This window comes from Genypterus blacodes, unplaced genomic scaffold (genome assembly GCF_046128005.1).
Source record: "Genypterus blacodes isolate CSIRO-AG114 ecotype Tasmania unplaced genomic scaffold, CSIRO-AGI_Gbla_v1 ptg000053l_1, whole genome shotgun sequence".
Lineage (NCBI taxonomy): Eukaryota > Metazoa > Chordata > Actinopteri > Ophidiiformes > Ophidiidae > Genypterus > Genypterus blacodes.
This window is the reverse complement of record NW_027466865.1, coordinates 6,017,030-6,035,494: the sequence shown is the minus strand read 5'-3', so window position 1 is coordinate 6,035,494 and position 18,465 is coordinate 6,017,030. Positions and strand designations below refer to the sequence as shown.

The 18,465-nt window shown below is 41.6% G+C and overlaps 1 protein-coding gene across 1 annotated transcript; it reads right to left on the bottom strand.

Moving 5' to 3' along the window:
• Positions 1-211: 211 nt before the first annotated feature.
• On the bottom strand, positions 212-18,170 carry kntc1 (kinetochore associated 1). The gene is made up of 61 exons (XM_076151143.1): positions 17,868-18,170; positions 17,490-17,640; positions 17,280-17,400; positions 16,773-16,888; positions 16,359-16,434; positions 16,169-16,246; positions 16,050-16,084; positions 15,850-15,960; positions 15,657-15,750; positions 15,369-15,421; positions 15,163-15,275; positions 15,019-15,073; positions 14,814-14,912; positions 14,670-14,713; positions 14,529-14,591; positions 14,362-14,437; positions 13,940-14,065; positions 13,528-13,694; positions 13,325-13,436; positions 13,087-13,230; positions 12,950-13,006; positions 12,658-12,729; positions 12,378-12,497; positions 11,980-12,123; positions 11,790-11,885; positions 11,590-11,693; positions 11,404-11,506; positions 11,182-11,316; positions 10,976-11,095; positions 10,715-10,787; positions 10,439-10,506; positions 10,043-10,344; positions 9,583-9,755; positions 9,309-9,409; positions 8,801-8,945; positions 8,650-8,706; positions 8,418-8,569; positions 8,184-8,288; positions 7,956-8,084; positions 7,717-7,833; positions 7,465-7,574; positions 7,141-7,366; positions 6,809-6,898; positions 6,567-6,732; positions 6,359-6,417; positions 6,025-6,241; positions 5,850-5,923; positions 5,550-5,760; positions 5,288-5,400; positions 5,143-5,198; positions 4,806-4,884; positions 3,281-3,405; positions 3,055-3,190; positions 2,833-2,928; positions 2,623-2,679; positions 2,456-2,510; positions 2,144-2,207; positions 1,841-1,970; positions 1,650-1,739; positions 1,252-1,406; positions 212-714 (listed from the first exon to the last, which is right to left on the bottom strand). The coding sequence occupies exons 2-61, from the start codon at positions 17,619-17,621 to the stop codon at positions 537-539; spliced, it is 6,675 nt and encodes a 2,224-aa protein (XP_076007258.1). The 5' UTR covers positions 17,622-17,640; positions 17,868-18,170; the 3' UTR covers positions 212-536.
• Positions 18,171-18,465: the final 295 nt, after the last annotated feature.

Below are 18,465 nucleotides of genomic sequence, written 5' to 3'. Positions count from 1 at the left end.
GGCAGTTTCAAACTTGCTAGACTGTCTGAAAAGCTTTGTCAGTCAACCAGCTGTCACCACTTGGTTTCCTCTTTAGCAACCACATGTTTTTACAGTACATGTTCCAGATTGAGAGTGGTGCCAGGTTTAACTCAGCAGAATTATCCAGATACTTGATACATTTATGATCCATTTTTGAATAAACGACAGGTAGATGAGACTTGCAGTTTAATATGTTTATTTTCTCTCATTTCTAGGTCAGATATACTGTAAATGCAAACAGTTATTAACATGTGTGTAAGGAAAAAAACCCAACATAAGTGTCACTAATAACCTGTTTGTGTCTGCAACCAATGCTTCACGGGGTTTTATCCAATCAAGTTCTCCACAAATTTGTACGAGCGCAAAACATTTATTCAAATAGCACACATTCAGTTGAGAAGTTTACGTTAAGTGCAAATACTGCGTTTGTAGTCAAAGACAGACAGAGGAGAATTACATAGATAGATGAACACACAAGAAGTAGGAACTGTGGGGTTATGCTGAAACTCAAAAAGCTAAATATTTGGTAACATTGACTTGAGAATCCCAGACTGGCTTGGGTCAGGGATTTGAGCTTCAGATAACTTCAGGCAGACAGGTGAGGGCGAGCTGAGCGACGGCGATTTCTCCCGCTGATGATTTCTCTCCCTGTGTTTCATGTACTCACGTGCAAGAGAGTCAGCTTCCTCCTGACTGAAGAGAAAACAGAACACACATTAACATTCATGTCTCTGTACACGTCTTTAATCTGATAGGTTTCTCATCGATGGATGCATGATGATGATGCATGGTTTGGACTCTAGGTCTCCCAGTTCCCGTCCCTACAGTTGAGGATGATCCCATCTGGGCTTACGGCTACATTCTCATTCCTGCACTTTATCACGGCCTTGTGAATTTCGCTCCTCTATCTTACTGCTGGCAATAATAGAAAAATACAGAAGTTGTAAGATGGAAGTCATAAAGCATTGTCATACTGTGGTTTCACAAGACTGTTTTCACCCCCGCTTTAAAATGCATCTGGAGGCATTTTCTGAATAGTGATTTTTAAAAATAGGTCTTACATTTACGTAGCGTGTTCTCATAAACTTGGGGAAACAAACAAATAGGGTCAGCCCTGAAATTTATTTTAAACCTTTTAGTCCTCTCCATTTCTCAAACACAGACCCAATTTAAATCCAATGACATATATTCTCCGTCTATGCTGCCTTCCTGTGATAGTAGAAGCTTTACCAGTTCTGGCTGATCAGGTAGTCCACCAAGTCTTTGACCTGGTTGGTTTGTCCACTCGAAACGATGAGCTGCTTCAGATGCTTGAAGTGTTTGGTCTTCAGCAGCTTCTGTTGTTGTCCGTTTTGGCTGATGTAGGTTAAGACGGTCTCCCTGATCTGAGGCGAGGCGAAGGTATAAATGTGAAATAAACTATTCAGTATAAACCTTCATCTGTAAAAGTTCATAATATATAGTCGTCTTGCCTAAATTACTGGCAGGACATTAATCAAAATTACCCACTGTAAGGTTATTGGCCAAACAAAAGCTGAAAACAGTCCATGTGTGCAAGCTGGCAACTAATTTGTTCCATTTCACTTGCATTTGAAAAACAAGTAATAATAACAGTGATGGAATGTAACCTGAGAGGGTATTCCAGCCAATTCCCCAGTTCTCATCAGCTCTTCCACCTGGTCAAGGACAGCGACGGGTTTACAGAGAGACAGAAAACCCTAAAAAAAACAAAAAAACAATGAATCCAGGACATGCCAGTGTGATCAGATCAGGCAGGAAAAACAAGATAAAACGTCCCCTTCACAAGTTATAGGTTCACCTGGATTTGTTGTGCTTTTTTCTTTGAACAGGGGATGAGAAGCAGAGTTCCCAGGGCGAAGGCTGGCAGGCTGAACTGTGCAAAACGGTTGGCAATTCCAATTAAGTCCAGGTTCAACAGGAAAGGACACCTGCGGAATCATAGACAGGGGTAGGAGTTTGAATAAAAATGAAAAGACATCAAAGATGACACAGGTTACCTCGGCAATTTTCATTAACAGACTGAAACATCCGGTGAGGACATATCTGCCTGAAACACAATGCTGCATAGACCCTTTTGTTTTTAAACACAAGCAGATCTTACTTGAGGAGGAGAACAAAAGTTGTGTAGAGAGTCTCCTGTTGATCAGGACTCAGAGGCAGAGAGGCTGTGACCAAGAATGCAGAAGTCAGACAAATAAAAGGCAAACTAAACAATGTAACAAAATGACAGACTTCTGAAGTAAAGTTATCATCCATGGTTTTAAACAAATTTCAAATGTGATAGTGTAAAACTGTATTTGACTTTAAACTGTGTCCCACTAAGGGTCCCACCCAGAGAACACACATGAAAATGAGCTTTTAGCTGTATCTGGTACAATGCATGTGCTGTGCTTTGTTCATACAGACAGAGTACCTGAGACAAAAGGTGCCAGTATGGTACTCCTCCATGTCCTCGAGAAACTGGAGATCTGGGGAGGAAAATAAAATTGAGAGGCTAAACTTAACACATTTTCAGATGCAAATTTTCATTATCTGATCGAGCATCACTGCTGGGCATATGTTGGTAAATGTGATAAATACCCCCCACAGAGACGGAACAGAAACTATTGCCTCCAAAACCCTCTGTAAGTGCCGGATCTGAGAAGGGAAACCAACATCGCTTTTTTTACAAACAGACAAAAATAGCACATCCTGTGTAGAGGTGATGCTGCATCTTTTCAAAATAGATAGACTTCCTGTGAATATCCCCAGAATCTACTGAGCTGTATATTCTGGTGCACATCCACTCACCAAATTGAAGCTCAGCAGCTTCTGAAGCAAACTGTTCCACAGCTGAGGGTCATAGACTTGATACTCCAGGCAAAGGTCTGCCACCAAGCGCACAGCCTGAATGGAAACAGGGTTAGTTTGTGTGCACATACAGGGAGGCTTATAAAATGTTTCTAATCTACAAATGGCAAAAATCCATCGCTTCATTTGAAAAGTTCTTGGTGTTTTTAGGGAAGGACGTACCTGTGGCTCGTGACTGTGGTTCTTCCACAGGCCCTTAACCAAGCCTTCTTTGGGGCTACTGAGGAACGACTGCACTGTGTAGGGGATGTTTAAGGCCTCCAGCTGGGAGACATAGATGTAGCACTTCAGGTAATATCTGAGTGGAAAATTAAACACAGAAACGTTGAATCATACAGTATACACGTCTTAAATTAACTTTGGCAATTATAATGGGGCGACCCCTTACTTGAGTTTGCTACTGGGGATCTTCACATGGGCTTCCAGAGTGGTGGCATCAGCGAGGCGGATGAGACAAAGCAGCGCTCCAGTTCGGTGGCAGAATGTCAGACGAGGCCCAGAGGTGCTGAGGGGCTACAGGAGGATGTACAAAGATTCCCGAAAGCTACTTGACACACAGTCATTTGGCTAGACCAGTGATTCTCAAACTGTGGTACGTGTACTACCGGTGGTACGTGGAGGTACGCGGCGGAAGAAAAAAGAAAAAGAAAATAAACCATGAAAAAATTTAAATGCGACTTAAAAGAAATGTTTGCACACGGCACACTACTATCCCTTACCAATAGTGGCGCTGCGTGCAAACGTCAACTATTAGCTGACTATTACAGGCTAAAGGTGGTAAGCGGAGATAGGATAAAAACGTACGAGCTGTCCAAATCCACTTAAGTCGTGGCTCCAGAGGGGAACTAAAAGGACGAAGTCTGCGGATCAGGAGGAGGATATTTTAAACAGCCTGAACGACGGTGAACGGAGTCCAAATATGCAATTCAGTTCCGTTGTGCACCTGTGGTTAAAGCGCAGGAGCCTTCTTTTCGTGCCCAGCCTCCGCATAGCGAAAACAGGTAAGCCGCACACAATTGTGTCAGCTGTGTCAGCGGTGAACAGCTGTGTTTACCATTAGCCAAAGAGATGGTACACATTATGGGTGGCGAGAAGATCGCCAAACAGTTAAAGTTGGTGCCACTTTCAAATGACAGTGTCGCGAAGAATAGGAGCCATGGCAAATGACGTTAAGACGGCACTGATTGAACGCATTAAAAGTTATATTATTATGAAGCTATTATTCCATCGAACTGGACGAGACTACTGATGATGCAGGTTCTGCCAATTGACTTGTTTATGTCAGATATGAGCATGATGGTGCAGCTGAGGAGGACTTTCTGTTCTGTCAGGCCTATAAGTTATACATAGTTGCCAAAATGCTGTGTGTTTGAAGTACAGTTGGTTGTGTTTTTGATTTATGTTCTCGTGTGTTTGTTTGTATGTATGCGTGTTTGTGAATGAAATGCAGTTGTTATTAAAGTTCTCACATGGTGTGTGTGTGTGTGTGTGTGTGTGTGTGTGTGTGTGTGTGTGTGTGTGTGTGTGTGTGTGTGTGTGTGTGTGTGTGTGTGCGCGCACGCGCGAACATGCTGTGGGTGTAAGAGGAACTGCCCCCTGCCCCATATAGGAGAGTTGTTCATATGAGAGAGTTCTAGTACCAATTTGTGGCCATGTGGCTGTGACTGACAAAGGTCTAATTAAATAATATTCTTATGAGGAATAAATGTGCTTCCTGTGTGTATTTTGCATAGTAGCTGAATAGGGTAGGCCCACGCTACTTTTTTTTTTAACATCGGCCATAGTGGTGGTACTTGGAGAGCCAAATATTTTCTGAGGTGGTACCTGATGTAAAAAGTTTGAGAACCACTGGGCTAGACGCTTTCCAACCTCTGGCCAGGTTGAGGTTTGACTCACTGCAACTTATTACTCACCCAGGTTTCAGCAGATAGGATGGGGCTCAGAAGGCGGACAGCATCATCTTTGAGGCAGGTTTGCAGCATGTATACCACCCTGAGAACATCCAAGAAGAGCAATGTGGTCTTTGAAACCTTGGTGTAGTCACTATCAACTTAACATGCAGGCAGGTGAAAATATCATACATGAATATAATGTACTTTAAAATGATTTGAACCTATGGGCATTTGAGATCATTTAATCAGACTGCAAGATTGTCATTTAATTGGTTTGAAGCATATACATGAGAAGAATTGAACCTTTCCTTGAGGACACATGTATAACATACAGCAAAAAGTAACAGCAAATGTTTACCTCATCAGGTCCGGGTCCTCCTCAATGTTGCTGACACATTGCTGATAACTGATATCCTTTATAACAGAAAGACATATTTTGAATTAGACTGTGACTAGTAAAAACACTGACTAAAAGCAAAGATTCCTGTGCAGTGCAGACTGACCTTGGCTGCAGCAGGCCCTGTCTTGCAGATCCATTTCTCCAACAGCATGTTACGAATCTTCAGGAGATCCACACTGTTGATGACGGCTATTTCTTTAACCACAGTGTGTATGTCTGCTCATAGAAATCAAAGATAATTCAAAAACTGATATCAATATCAGAATGTTGTGAAAAGCACCAGAACGTTAACAATACAAAGTGATTCACAAGGTACATTAAAAAGTTACATTACGCCAATTTCTCCAGTGTTAACTTGTGCTCACCAGGATAAGTTTGTCCCCCCGTCTCTCTGTGCCGCTGCTCTACACTGCTGTGCTCATACAGAGTCACTATGAGCCTGGCTGGCAGCCCTGACAGTTTCAGGTGCTCTGGGCTATTCAGCTGGCTGTTTATCAGTGTGTTTTCAGTAGCAGAGCGTTGATACTGCAGCTTCAGCTTGGATAAAAATGTCTCTCCTCTGGACCGCGCTGCCTCCTGCTCGGGATCGGAGACAGACACATTGAGGCCATCAGAGTCACACAGGCAAAGTTTTCATTTTACATGTGACAAACAGTAATACAGACCTCAATGTGTGGATTCTTCAGCCATGCATCACCAAGAGCCAAACAGAACCTAAGTGACTGAGTCTTCTCATTGCCTGTGGAAAAGAGTTTATGAAAAGAAATATTCACTTAATACACAGAGACACAACCAGTAATGTGGTGCAGGAGTCAACACATGAATCTGCATGCTAGAGACCTGGTGGCAGCTCCTGAGTGATTTTGTGGGCTGTGGCAGCCGCCCACTCTGGGCTCTGGATGCAGTGGATGTACATCATCATGGTTTTGGCCACCTTGACGGTGTCCTTATTGACACCACTACTCTGACCCTTCTTTCTCTGCTCCAAGAGTAGAGGCTTCATCTTCTTCTCAAACACATGGTTCACAGCTGACATGTATAACTTGTCGAGGCTCACCTGAAGGAGACAGGAAGGTTCAATTGAAAAAACTAACTAAATCATGCTCAATAAAAACATTTTACATTTTCAAATACCATATAGACTAAGGCTTCTTTTCAGCTCAGAGCACTGTACCTTCATCAGTTTGCTGATCAGAAGAAGTGAAGGGAAGGTCTCCTCACTGAGCTCAGGAGCTAAACACAGGATAATCATTTTGTTGCCTCATTTCTTTGTACATTTCAGGAGCAACTCCGTATGATATCAAAACGTGGTTTAAAATTAAAAAGAAAAGACAACAAAAAGCATTTTTTGAGATTAAACCTCATATTAGCAGCTTACTCACAGATAATCTTCCAGAAATGCTTAGTCTGCATAAGCATGTGGAAAGGCAGCCTGCTGCTGGAGAGGGGGCTTGGCAGCAAGCCATTTTCCAGGTGATACGTGTTCTCTACGTCTGAGCAAGGCGAGATCCTCTTGTAAGACTTCAGGTGCTGAAGGAGACCCATCGCCTGTGGATCACAAGATTCAAGACGCTCAGCAGCAGAATACATTTCAAAGGCATTCACCACTGAATTGTTTTTTTACCTGGCTAACACAAAAGCTTGTGACATTCTCATCAGCCGCCTGTATGATCCTCAGCACAACTTCAACCCTTTCATAGTTGTAAGGACTGAGCTGTAAGGGAAAGGTCAACATAACTGTTAGGTCAGCTAAACATTATAAATCAATAAATCTGTCCAATTAAACAAATTACTTCTTAAGGGCAAAGTAATGAAGATTCTATACCTTCTTCATCCATCAAGATTATATATTTAAATTATCAAACCGTGCAATTGAATGACTGATATTAAGCCATGTGTCCTAGAAACAAACTGCTCTATAAAGCTCAACTTGTAGTGTGTGCTCCATACTCAAACCTTGAACATGGCGGCACTGAGACTGTCGGTGAGATCACTGGTGCTGTGTAACATGGGGATGATCTGCAGGACTCGCTCCAGTGCGTCTGCATGACTCAGAGACTGTACCCCCTCCAGGCATACATCGAGGTCACTTGCTCCACCTGCGTCTTCCTCGTCCCCCTGGACCAGCAGCAGGGTGGTGATGTACTGGTTGATCACATGGTCTTTGTCCAGGCCAAAGGTGCTGGGGAGGGAAGGACAGAAAGGTTGTTGGCACAAGCAGTGAAAGAATATGACATTGCACTATTGGCCTTAAATCAAAGTTTATGTTGTTCAGCTCACCTGCAGTACTGGAGTATAATGTCTGGTGTGATTCGCTTGTTCTTCACCAGAACAGGGATCAGGCTGATCTTCTTCTCTGGTCTCTGGCGGAACACAGGCTGGATAGAAATCTGGGGCAGAGCGAAGTGGATGAGGTAAATGATAGGTCACAGAGTGAAATTTTATTAATTATATTTATTGTATTTAAATAGGTCTTAGCAGTAAGAAAGTAAGAAGGCAATTATTGGATACCTGTGGGGAAAATTTACAAACCTCTAATTTGCTGAGCTTAATGCCCCATTCAGCATCAGTTATAACAGACAGAAACTTCTGTTGCTCCTCTCCCTCGTTGTACATGCAGCAGAGATTGGCCCCGATCTTAGCCACAGCCTGAAATGATCAAGAGTGAAAAGATGTGCAGGTATGGTCTTTATGTTCTATGATTACTGCTATTATGATTCCAAATAAGAATCAACAATCATTATAAGAAGAACAGGGATTGTGATGCCTACCAAGACTTTGTCATAGTTTTGCCAGGTGTTGTCAATAATCTTCCACAGTATTTGGATGATCTCTGGTTTGGAAAGGAGTGTGCAAAGTCCAATAGCCAAGTCACAATCCACAACTCTCCAATTGAAAACCTTCAGTCAATAGGAAACAAGAATAGAAAATGATAAGCAGATATGCTTTTAATTAAAACATGTTACACTGCACTCAATCTAATTCTTCCCTCTACTCACCTTGTTCAAGAGTGCCACTGCAACAGTATTCAGGGTGGATGAAGTTGCCTTTTGGAGCTCATTCAAGTACATGTTGTACTTCATAAGCTGATTTTTATCATGAAGCTGAAAGAGCAACAGTTACAAAGTAAAAGCGTTGTCATACTGGCAGGTTGTAATACTGGCAGGTTGTGATACTGGCAGGTTGTGATACTGGTGTAATTGTTTCATAGCTAATAACCCTAGTAACCACACCTGTGTGTCCATAACATTTGATGTTATGTGCTGCACGCAGCTGCCGTACGAGTTGACCAGCACTCTGAGGGCCAGCTCCAGCTGACTGCACTCCTGCAGCATCTGCAGCATGTTGGTCAGAGGACCCAGGAGGGGCTGGATGTAATTTATACCTGCATGCAGGTATAAATTAGAAAGATTAAGCTTCCATTTCAAAAGATTAAAAATGAGAAATGTCAACACATGTACGTACCGTTTTCAAATGAGCAGTTTGACAGGCAGGAGCAGTCCAGTGGGTAGAGTTTGGTATCTGGAAATTTGGGGATACATTTGTACAACAGCTGATGTGAACTGTCAGGGGTACAGAACTCCAACATACATGTTTACCAGATGATTTTGCTCACCCTGAGATAAAGGCAGCAAGCAGTTGGTAATTTCATATTGGACGGGGAGCACAGACACTGGGTCCAGAACGATGCAATCTTCATTAAAAACATCTTGAAAACTCCACTGGGAATATGGATCTTTTTCTGCTCCCAAGGTCAAATCCTGTTGATGTTTCATCTTTTATTAAAAAGGTCTTTTGAATACTCTCTAGCAATTAAACAACTTTGTAAAGGGGACTATGGAATCTTTCCTTACCGATTGTACTTTTAAGAAAGAATGAGATACATTACATCACTGTATCAACTTACATCGCTGGATAAAACAACTGATTTGACAGAAAATGGAACTAAAATGCCTATCAATAAGACAAATCAAGCGGATTTTCAGTTTCTGTTGAAGAAGAGAACTGCTAAATTTGTACCATTTACAATATACAGATACAACTGTAACACATCAGGCTGTATCACTGTGTTTGGTAGGCAAATATAGCAAATTATATGGAAAATACTTAGAAAAGACACTGACCTTGGCTACAAATCCATAGTTGTCTGATAATTGACATTGATGATAGACGTCCATGGCTATCCGGGTGCTCTTACAAAGCTCTGAACAGTCCAGCAGCAGGTCTGTAACAGTTTGTAACAGCATATTATCTGTGTTAACTAACCTACGTTTAAGAGATTGGAAACAATCAAAATTCACCTCCATGTGCAATTAACTATTGATATTCATGTGTTCAGGCACAATCCAACACAAATTATATATTATTATAGACATGTTATCTACATGTGTGCTTTACCTGAGTGGCACACAGTGATGGCCTGGCAGGCCAGATCGTGGATGACTGCCGGAAGGTCCATGTCTTCAGGAATCACCATGGGAACATCAGCCTCCAGCATGTGGCATAACGTTTGGGCAGCAGTGAACAAAACCTTCCCTGTGCTGGTGTTACAGTGGTGCTCATACAGCTCACTGCACAGACAGAGAACCAGAACCAAAACTACATTTCTTTCTTTCGAAGTTAAAGCAAGAAATTCACATCATTAACTATGACTGGATTATCTATTCAGGGAGGGAAACACCCCCCAGATGTTTTTAATACCTCCAGAGACTTGTGGTTATTCAATTAAGCCTCCATCAATTTTAACAACTACTTTCCTAATTTCCAGACTTGTAGACAGTGTAGTCCTTAAAACTCATCAGCTTTTCACCATTGGACTCCTACAAACACCACAGCATCCGTATAACATGCTGCTAACCTGAGGATCTTGAGGGCCTTGTCCACCTTGCCCGCCCTTACGGCCCGTAAAGCCAGGTCAGACCAAAGCTCCTGTTCTGTGCGCTGCAGCTGCCTTCCCAGTCGACGCAGGGCAGACTCGGTGGAGATCATCCTGGTCTTGCCAGCGCGGGGATTGGCCACAGCTGGGGTGGCCACAGCTTTTCCCTCTGGTGGACAACGGCCACGTGTGTTTTCATAGGCTGTGATGTGATGGTCCTGGATCTGCTTTCGCATCTTCGGATCCTCGTAGTCAGATGGAGTGAAAAAAACGTCAAAATCCTCCTGAAAGACAAAAAAAAAAAAAACAAGACTTGGTTAAAAATCAGATCAAGGGAAGAGATGGAACAGTGCTGAAGAACCCCTCAACCAAGCTAACCTGAAGCTGGGAGATTGTCTTGAATATTGAGAGGTTGTTCTCATACTCCATGCTTTTAAGAGCATCATCTGCAAAGGATAGAAACATAGGTCATGGATGATCAGTTGCATGTGTACTTTGTAAAACAGATTATTCTGCCGACTAATCTTTTCCAGTAAACTGGATTTAATAGACAAATTATGATTTATATGTGTAGCTACATTCTTACTCATTGCAGAACAATTTCCTTGCACTTTAAGCAACTTTGTTTTTCAGGTTTCCAAAGAGACTTCCCACCTTTTTGGATTACTTGCAGGTATTTCAGTGCCTCCACCATCACCTGGGCTATAACCATCTGGTGCTTCTTGTGCTGTTGTAAAAAAGGCCATGAAACACCGGGTTGTACAATAAACCAATATGATCAACGCAATACTGCCCAATTATTGAGAACATAAACACAACCAGTTATAGTTTGGGAGGATGTTGTGGTTTGCCACTTTGGCGCCCGTAAGTGCAAATGAATTTCCTTCATTCAAACGTCAACATCCATCTTCTCACCTCATCAGATATATGGTCTTTGTCTTCCAGCTGCAACCGAGCCCAGGTTGTGAGGCGGTCCATCACACACTCCACCTCTGCAGTGGAGAGCTTCTTCAGCACGGTCATGCACTCCTCAGCCTGCAAGCAACACAAGGGACATTCTAACAAAGAGTCATGCTTGCATAAAAAGAGAAATCATCAGAATTTGGCATGGATTAACATACCTTGCCTTGGGATATCAGCTGAATGAGATACAAGTAATTTATCTGAGAGGTCGGAAGTTTGTAAGCTTCTGCTAAAGTAACAGAATCATCTAAAGACGACGGTAGGTCTTGCTTCAGGATGTATCTAATCAGCGTCTGGGGAATATATACGTATATTTATGATGCGTCATAGGCAGGCAAAACAGAAGTCAAACTGTAAGTCCAATATTGAGAAAATCTTACCATAACTTGAGCGCCATTAGAGAGGTTGAAGTTGCGGAGACCGTAACCTCTGAGCAATTTCCTGATCTCCATCAGACTGTAGCTCTCCTTTAACAGCTCTTGTCTGAGGAGGATGTTCAACACATTATTACTTACAAACATTAGTCATTAGCCTAAAAGAAATTCATGGTGGATACTAAAACATACTTGGGTCCCTCCATTTCCAGGTACTGCTGGACCAGTTTTTCCACAACATTACTCCAGGGCACCACAGCTTTCTGCATGATCTCCAGCACAGCATCCACCATCAGCTGATTAAACAATAATACCGAAACAGACCTTTTATAACTGCCAGTAAAATATCACAGGTTTCTTCTGTGACTTCAATCATCTTTACAGAAACTTACATCAGTGTCGGCCATGCAGCCCAGTACAGCAACGGCTTTGGCTTCCCACTCTGTGAAAAGTGTTGTGGTCTGAGAGCTGCAGCGCTCCAGCAGATCCTGGTAAGGAGCAGATGAGAGCAGAGACACTAACAATGATTAATTTCTAAAGTGGAATTTCACATTTCCAGTCGGCTTGGCTGTGGAATTTCACCTTGATATACTGAAGCAGCAGCTCATCAAGAGGAATCCGGTGCTCCTCTGCATATGGAAGGATGCTGCTCTCCACTGTGGCAGAGATCAGCTCTGGAGCCAGAACCTTGTCCAGCATGAGGAATGCCACGCTCCGAATATTCCCCTTTAAAAATCATAGGAAACATACTTATTGTGAACCATGCAAGTACAGTGTCTGAACACTATCTTACAAACTAGTTTAGTTAAGCACCATCTAGAGGCACTAGTAAGAACTGCATGATTCAAAGACTCATCTAGCCACTTTCAGAGCAGTGTTTTCTTGTAAAATACTCAAGCGCACCTTGAATGTGTATATGAAACTCCTTGCATCAGATTTCTGATTTATAATCGAAATCCATCACTTATCAATAGACAAACCTTCTCAAAGACTGAAAGTGAAAGTATGCAGTTGTATTTCATGTGGAGGTCCAGCAGTTGACGGAGGCTTGACACCAGTGCTTTGAGGGTCTCCACTTCTTCTGCACCATAACTATCATCCTTTAAGATAACACAGGACAAATAAATGGATTCCATAATATAAAATTATATGGCACTTATATGGCACCCCCCATGGTATCGGATACAGACGATTTGTGCACCAACATACTGATCCATATTGAATGTAAAACATAATTAAAAGTAAACATAGCAAACTTACTGATTTCAACCATGTCCACAATGCTGGCAGCCCAAGCTCTGCTAAAGCCAACCCATTTTGGGGCCAAGCACCCTTAAAAAGACATTACAGTTATATTAATTCAGCTATGGCTTCCCATTCAAAATGTTTACTGTTCAATTCAGAGATACTTGAGTTATATGGTGATTGGTGTCGTGCTCAACAATTGTTCATGATCTTTCTTCTCATTCAGACAGAATTATTGAAATTCGTGCTTCTAATATATTTCTGAAATCTCTGCATGCTTTGATTCTAGTCAAGTGTTTTTGTTCACCTTTTCTGTTAACTCCAGATTCCTTGCCCTCTGCTCAAGCCATCTTGCCAGGTTTTTCTATTAGCACACAAGAGAGCACATTTACTTTTTAAGGACCACAAAATGAAAATGAGTGACAAACTTTTGCTACATCTTACCTGTCCCCTGGGAAGAACTCTTCTCACAAAAGGAATGACTACTGTCTTAAACCAAGGACAGAGGTCTTGGGATCTCAGGTCCTGTGGAATGGCACTGAGCAGAGCTTCAAGTCCGCTCTCGTTAAACTCCCCTGCAATATGTCCCTGTCACAAAGCCCAGCAGTAAACATCATCACAGCTCACCAGACCAGTCATTTGGTAAGTCTGGTCATTTTTTTAATTAAAGCAACTATATTACCTCATGTCTAAGCCAGAGGAGTTGTGCACCTTTCAAGTCTCCTTCTCTCAGGTGAATCAGGACATCTCCTAAATAATCTGTGCTGTTTAGAAACTCAATCCAACCGATGCTGCTGCAGGGGACAGAATAAGACGGTGAAATCTATGCAGTAGTGCACATATTGAAGTTACAACACAATATGAGGAATGAGACGCTGAATTTACTTGAAATTTTCCTGGCCATGAAGACTGCAGAATGTCGCCAGTCTGGCCAAGGCCTCCTGGATTTGTAAGCATGAGTATTGTGTGGCAGCGTGGTTGAACATCTTCTCTGCAGTCTCTACAGATGGCCATGGAGCTTTGAGGCAGTACTCCACCACATACTGCTCATCCTACCAACATACAACATTTGCACCTCAATCAGTTAAGAATAAAAGTTTGACATTGATTCTGATTTGCCTCGGCTAACACACAAACTCTTTGGAACATTTAATTGAGGTTAGACTGACTACAGCACAATGATGATCATTGTAGATTAGCTCATGTTTTGACAAAAAAGTTACAAATTCTTCTTTGTCATTTGCATATTATATATATATATATTCATTATCTTCAAAAACAACATTTTTACACTGACCGTAATCTTCATCAGGTTGTTCTTAGCCTCCTCAAAAAGGTCAGACCACACTTCCTGTCCATAGCCGTCTGCTGATGCAGAGGCTAGCTGCTCCAGCACAAAGTCGAGCTTCACCTTATACACGAGCTGAACAGAAAGTTACCACTTAGCAGCGCTGGTTAGTGTCTGATGGTCTTGTAAGTTTGCAGTTAGTCACGCTTTCATTTGGGGGAGATGCTCATCAATTCAATTCAAATCTGTCATTACGCAGCAATATCACAGCTATATATGAGTATTACTCAAGTCACACTTATGCAGTGAAGTAATAAACACTCTGTTAACTGGGTTCCATTCCCTTCTGAGACTAAAAACATCCATCCTATACAGCACTAAAGCCACAGATTCAGTCTCTCATTAAAAAAAACTGATGAATAGAGACTTACCTCCAAGTCCAGATCAAATGTCATGGCAAACTTTTCAGCCTCTTCAAACATGTGTTTGTGAAGAAGTCTGCTAAGTCTGGAAATATTAAAGAGTGATATCAGAAATATATTGGTATCATGTTGAACGCTGAACTTTATGCAAGCAAGCTCTCTTCATTATTAGTTACCTGTTTTCTGGCAAAGCCTCAGTGAAGCATCTCAACACAACTGAAGATATGGGCTCTCCTTGACTTAAGAAGAGACAGACATCAATCAATACTTCCAGGCATTCACCATGTCATAAATTACTAGCTGAACATAATAATTACCTTTCTAGGTTCTCACAAATTCCCTCAACCAAATAGATTGTATCCTGAAATCAGAGGATATTAAATTTCAATGAAAGGAAGAGAAATGAGAAATAAAAGAAACACATGAATTCCATTGATAATAGTTTCAATGTGATTGTTCACCATGTTTATACTTGTCTGGACAAGGCAGCAGACGGAGGAGACATCCAGAGAGTAGCAAACAGTCATGGAGGGCAGGAATCGCACTTGCAATGAGCTGATCTAAAAAATTAAAAAGGAGTAAAAAAAGTGCAAAAAAAATCAAAACAAGGACTTTAGATGATCCTTAATGTACAGCAGTTGCTTCAGAAGGTGTTCCCATGGTTACCTGACTGGTGTCCTTCTTTGTAAGTGTAATCATCTTCATTTTGCTCTTTTCCTGCCTGTAAGACACAAGTTTACTTTTCAGACCATGGTTTAATAAGCCACAGTTCATACTTGCAGTGAGCCTAAGAGGGATATTCCTACTTACGCCACCATGGAGGCAGAGCCACATTCTGCCATGAGTTGGAAGTCATGAATGGCAAAATCAGGCCAGCAGTGGACCATGATGAGGAAATGCAGGTCCCAAAGACTCAGAACATCCTGAGAGCAACAACAAAATCAGCACCACACATTTAATGGCGATCAGGAAGTACCAGTGAGTACTAGATATAATGGTGACACTGTTGAGCGTACCTCAGTGTCTAGAATGTATATGAGATTGTCCACCACCGACATCTTCCTCACACCTGCGAGTTGGAGAAAGCACGAGTCCTGGTTTATGTTTTCCCAAACTGCACTGCTATGTTCAATTTACATTTCTGTGTATTTGGGTATTTCACTTTCCCTTACTAAACTAAAAGATGCTACATACATCACTGAATAACCATTGTGTCAAATGCTAAACCTAAAGATAAATAGGAGTATTCATTGTGATCCAAATAAAGTTGATTAAGAATTTGTAGTCATGAACGTCAAGCTCACCTGGAATCAAACTGTTGTCGATGCAGTGAGAAAGGCACATCTTAGCTTGGAGAGGGTCCATCGTCCAATGAGTCAGAACATTTTCTTCATCCCCCTGTGAATACAACAATAATGGGAGAAGACACACATGTTCTTTCCTCCTTTAACCATAAATACCATGAAACTTTTTTTTTTATCTTTCACAAAAGCATACCCCAATCATTAAGTGCATTTCTTGGCCCAGGCTGAATGTCATCGCTGTGATGCAGCTCTCGTCATGATAATCCTTAGTGGAGCAGAAATCTATCTTGATGAGCGACTGGAGCTAAAAAAAAGAAGACAAGTAAGTATGCGATTGTCTCCACTGTTCAGAAAATAAATTTGCTGGTTCATGCAACAATTGCTTTGACTCACCTCTTTCATAGTTCCCACATCTAGTTCTGCAATGGCTGTAATGAAGAAAGAAAAAGGAATGTTTCAAAAAAGCAGTTCCACCCAAACTGTAGGTTCTTAGCTCAATGAAATCTTAATACCTGTATCCATCTTTGCCAAAGCCAGGTTGGAGATATGGAAAAAGCCATCTTTTATAAGAAGGAACACGTGGTACATTCCTGGTAACAAAGACAACAAACACACAACATACCATCATTAGTCGAGAAACAAGCCTAGATTCCTTGAGGCTTCTCACAACACACGGTTCTCATATATTTGGGGGAAGTTTACCTGAAGATGCCTTGTTTTCCTCTATAATGACGGCACAATAGGTTTTGCCTCCATTGCATGGTTTCTGCACCAAGGCCTAAAAGACACAGAAGAATGAGAAAAAACAATATCAAGCTGTGAATCATATTTCGCAGCTCAAATTCACATCGGTAAAACTCAAGTGCAGTAAATTGATACAATGTTAAATATGAAAAATAATTAAAGAAAAAGTACAATAAGTAGGTCCCTTTCAATTTCATGTTGGGCTTGAGGTGTCGCCAACAACCCTAAATGCATGTAAAGTGTGTATTAGTATGGGGACTCTTAGGACCTCAATATTTCTAGACCACACATAGAACCCTGTCTAGTCATTTGCAAGTGTAAATGAATTACAATTAGACAAATACTATACAATATGTGAGGTTCTGTTCATACCTTTGTGAGAAGGATTCTCTTCTGTGGAACATAGATCAAATGAAGGTTTCCATTTCTTTCACAGACCACCAAAAACTGCCCATCCAAGCAAACATCAAAGGCATCCACATCCGTATCTGGAAATAAAGATGTGGATATTGGTTTTAGTTATTTTCCCTTTTGTAATCTTGTAATCTGCAAGTACCAAACCAATTCTTTAAAAAAGTAGGAGTAATTTATCATTCAGCATTTTCGGCTCCTTGTACAAAAAGGCAGAATATAAACTGATTTAATCTTCAATTTCTCCCAGTCACATAATCGACATGATGTTTTCTCTATGAGCGAGTCACTGAGCCTATACATATTTACGGACGTGTTTATTTTGCAATATACCACCAGCAGTAACAAATGATTGGCTGAACTTATTTGGTCCCAGCCTCAAAGCACGTTTGAGCGAACAGAACTAGATCGACGGACAGTTAAAAAGTGTATGAGGATGAAAGAATGAACACTAAACGGAGGACTTACCGAAGTGAAGAAGCAGCTGGATGGTCTGATAGCTCTGGTCAAACAGGATGACCGTCTTGTCAGCAACAACGATGCTCCAGTTTGAACCACTGGAGGAGGAGAGACAGGGGTCTGTCTGCACCTAAAGGAACCAACATCTGAGTCAAATCTCAAACACAAACATAGGAGCTAAATAAATCCCAGCTACGCCCCTGTATGATGGTCTTTAACCTGCTGCTCGGTGGCGATTCGGACCAGTGTGTCCACCTGATACAAGCCGCTGCAGTTCTCCTCCCCTGCAACACTGCTGAGGCGGACAGTGTTTGTGTCCTCGTTTGTCAGAAGTTCAACGTCGCTCCACATTGTCAGTCTATAGAGATGGCTACACGAAATGAAAATAATAATTAACCCGGACCTTAAAGTGCTTGGAAGTGCTAGTATTGATCATGACAACTAGCTGACTTAAAGCTGTGGCTGCTTATCGTTGCTAATGTCTAACTCGACTGTCATCGGCTAGCTAGTAGTCAATACTTTACAACAAATATAAAAGTTGAACTGCTGATATTTCCAAAGAGTGACTAATTATAACACAGTCAGTTTGATACTCACCAGTCAAACGAAACAAATATTACTTTTTAGGCCGCTGCATTGACGGATCCGACATACTTCAGAACTTTAGAATTTGGCGGTTTATTTGGCCCGCACAGCGAATTAGAGACATTTTTCTCCTGAGATTTGTCTACCAGGTTTACTTCCTCTCCAGTCATGTACCAATCATGGATAGGTCGTTAGGATTGCGTGACGCAAATCACATAGATGATCACTATTGTAACAATTCAAGTTCGTGACTTGAATTAGCGTTTCAATCGTGGAAAGTTTCTTCGGTTTCTTATGTTTCCTGAGACTAAATCCACCCTTACCAGTCAAATCCAGGGGAAAAATGTCCATGTTCAACTAACTGAGTGGGGGAGGGTCGGGCAAACTCGTATGGTTGCCAAATTGGAAAAGAAAAGCTCCAATCACTATGTTTAATTCAAACGGAATAAATATACGATCAGGGACATAGAGACAATTCAATATATATAGTTATCATTAAATTGGTCTTGATATTTTATTATTGGCTCATTATGATCTCGGAGACGCTGGTCTGTCTGCCGATGTGCTTCAGAAGTTCTGGAGTTTCCCTGACTGTGGGGGGTAAAACCTG

What these genes read in the sequence shown, in the direction of transcription:
- kntc1 (XM_076151143.1), bottom strand. Translation starts at nt 17,621, where the DNA reads ATGTGGAGCGACGTTGAACTTCTGACAAACGAGGACACAAACACTGTC. An exon ending in AGAGAATCCTTCTCACAAAG is followed by an intron (nt 16,435 to 16,772) that starts GTATGAACAGAA and finishes TGTGTCTTTTAG; the next exon opens with GCCTTGGTGCAGAAACCATG. An exon ending in ACCACAGTCACGAGCCACAG is followed by an intron (nt 2,929 to 3,054) that starts GTACGTCCTTCC and finishes GTTTCCATTCAG; the next exon opens with GCTGTGCGCTTGGTGGCAGA.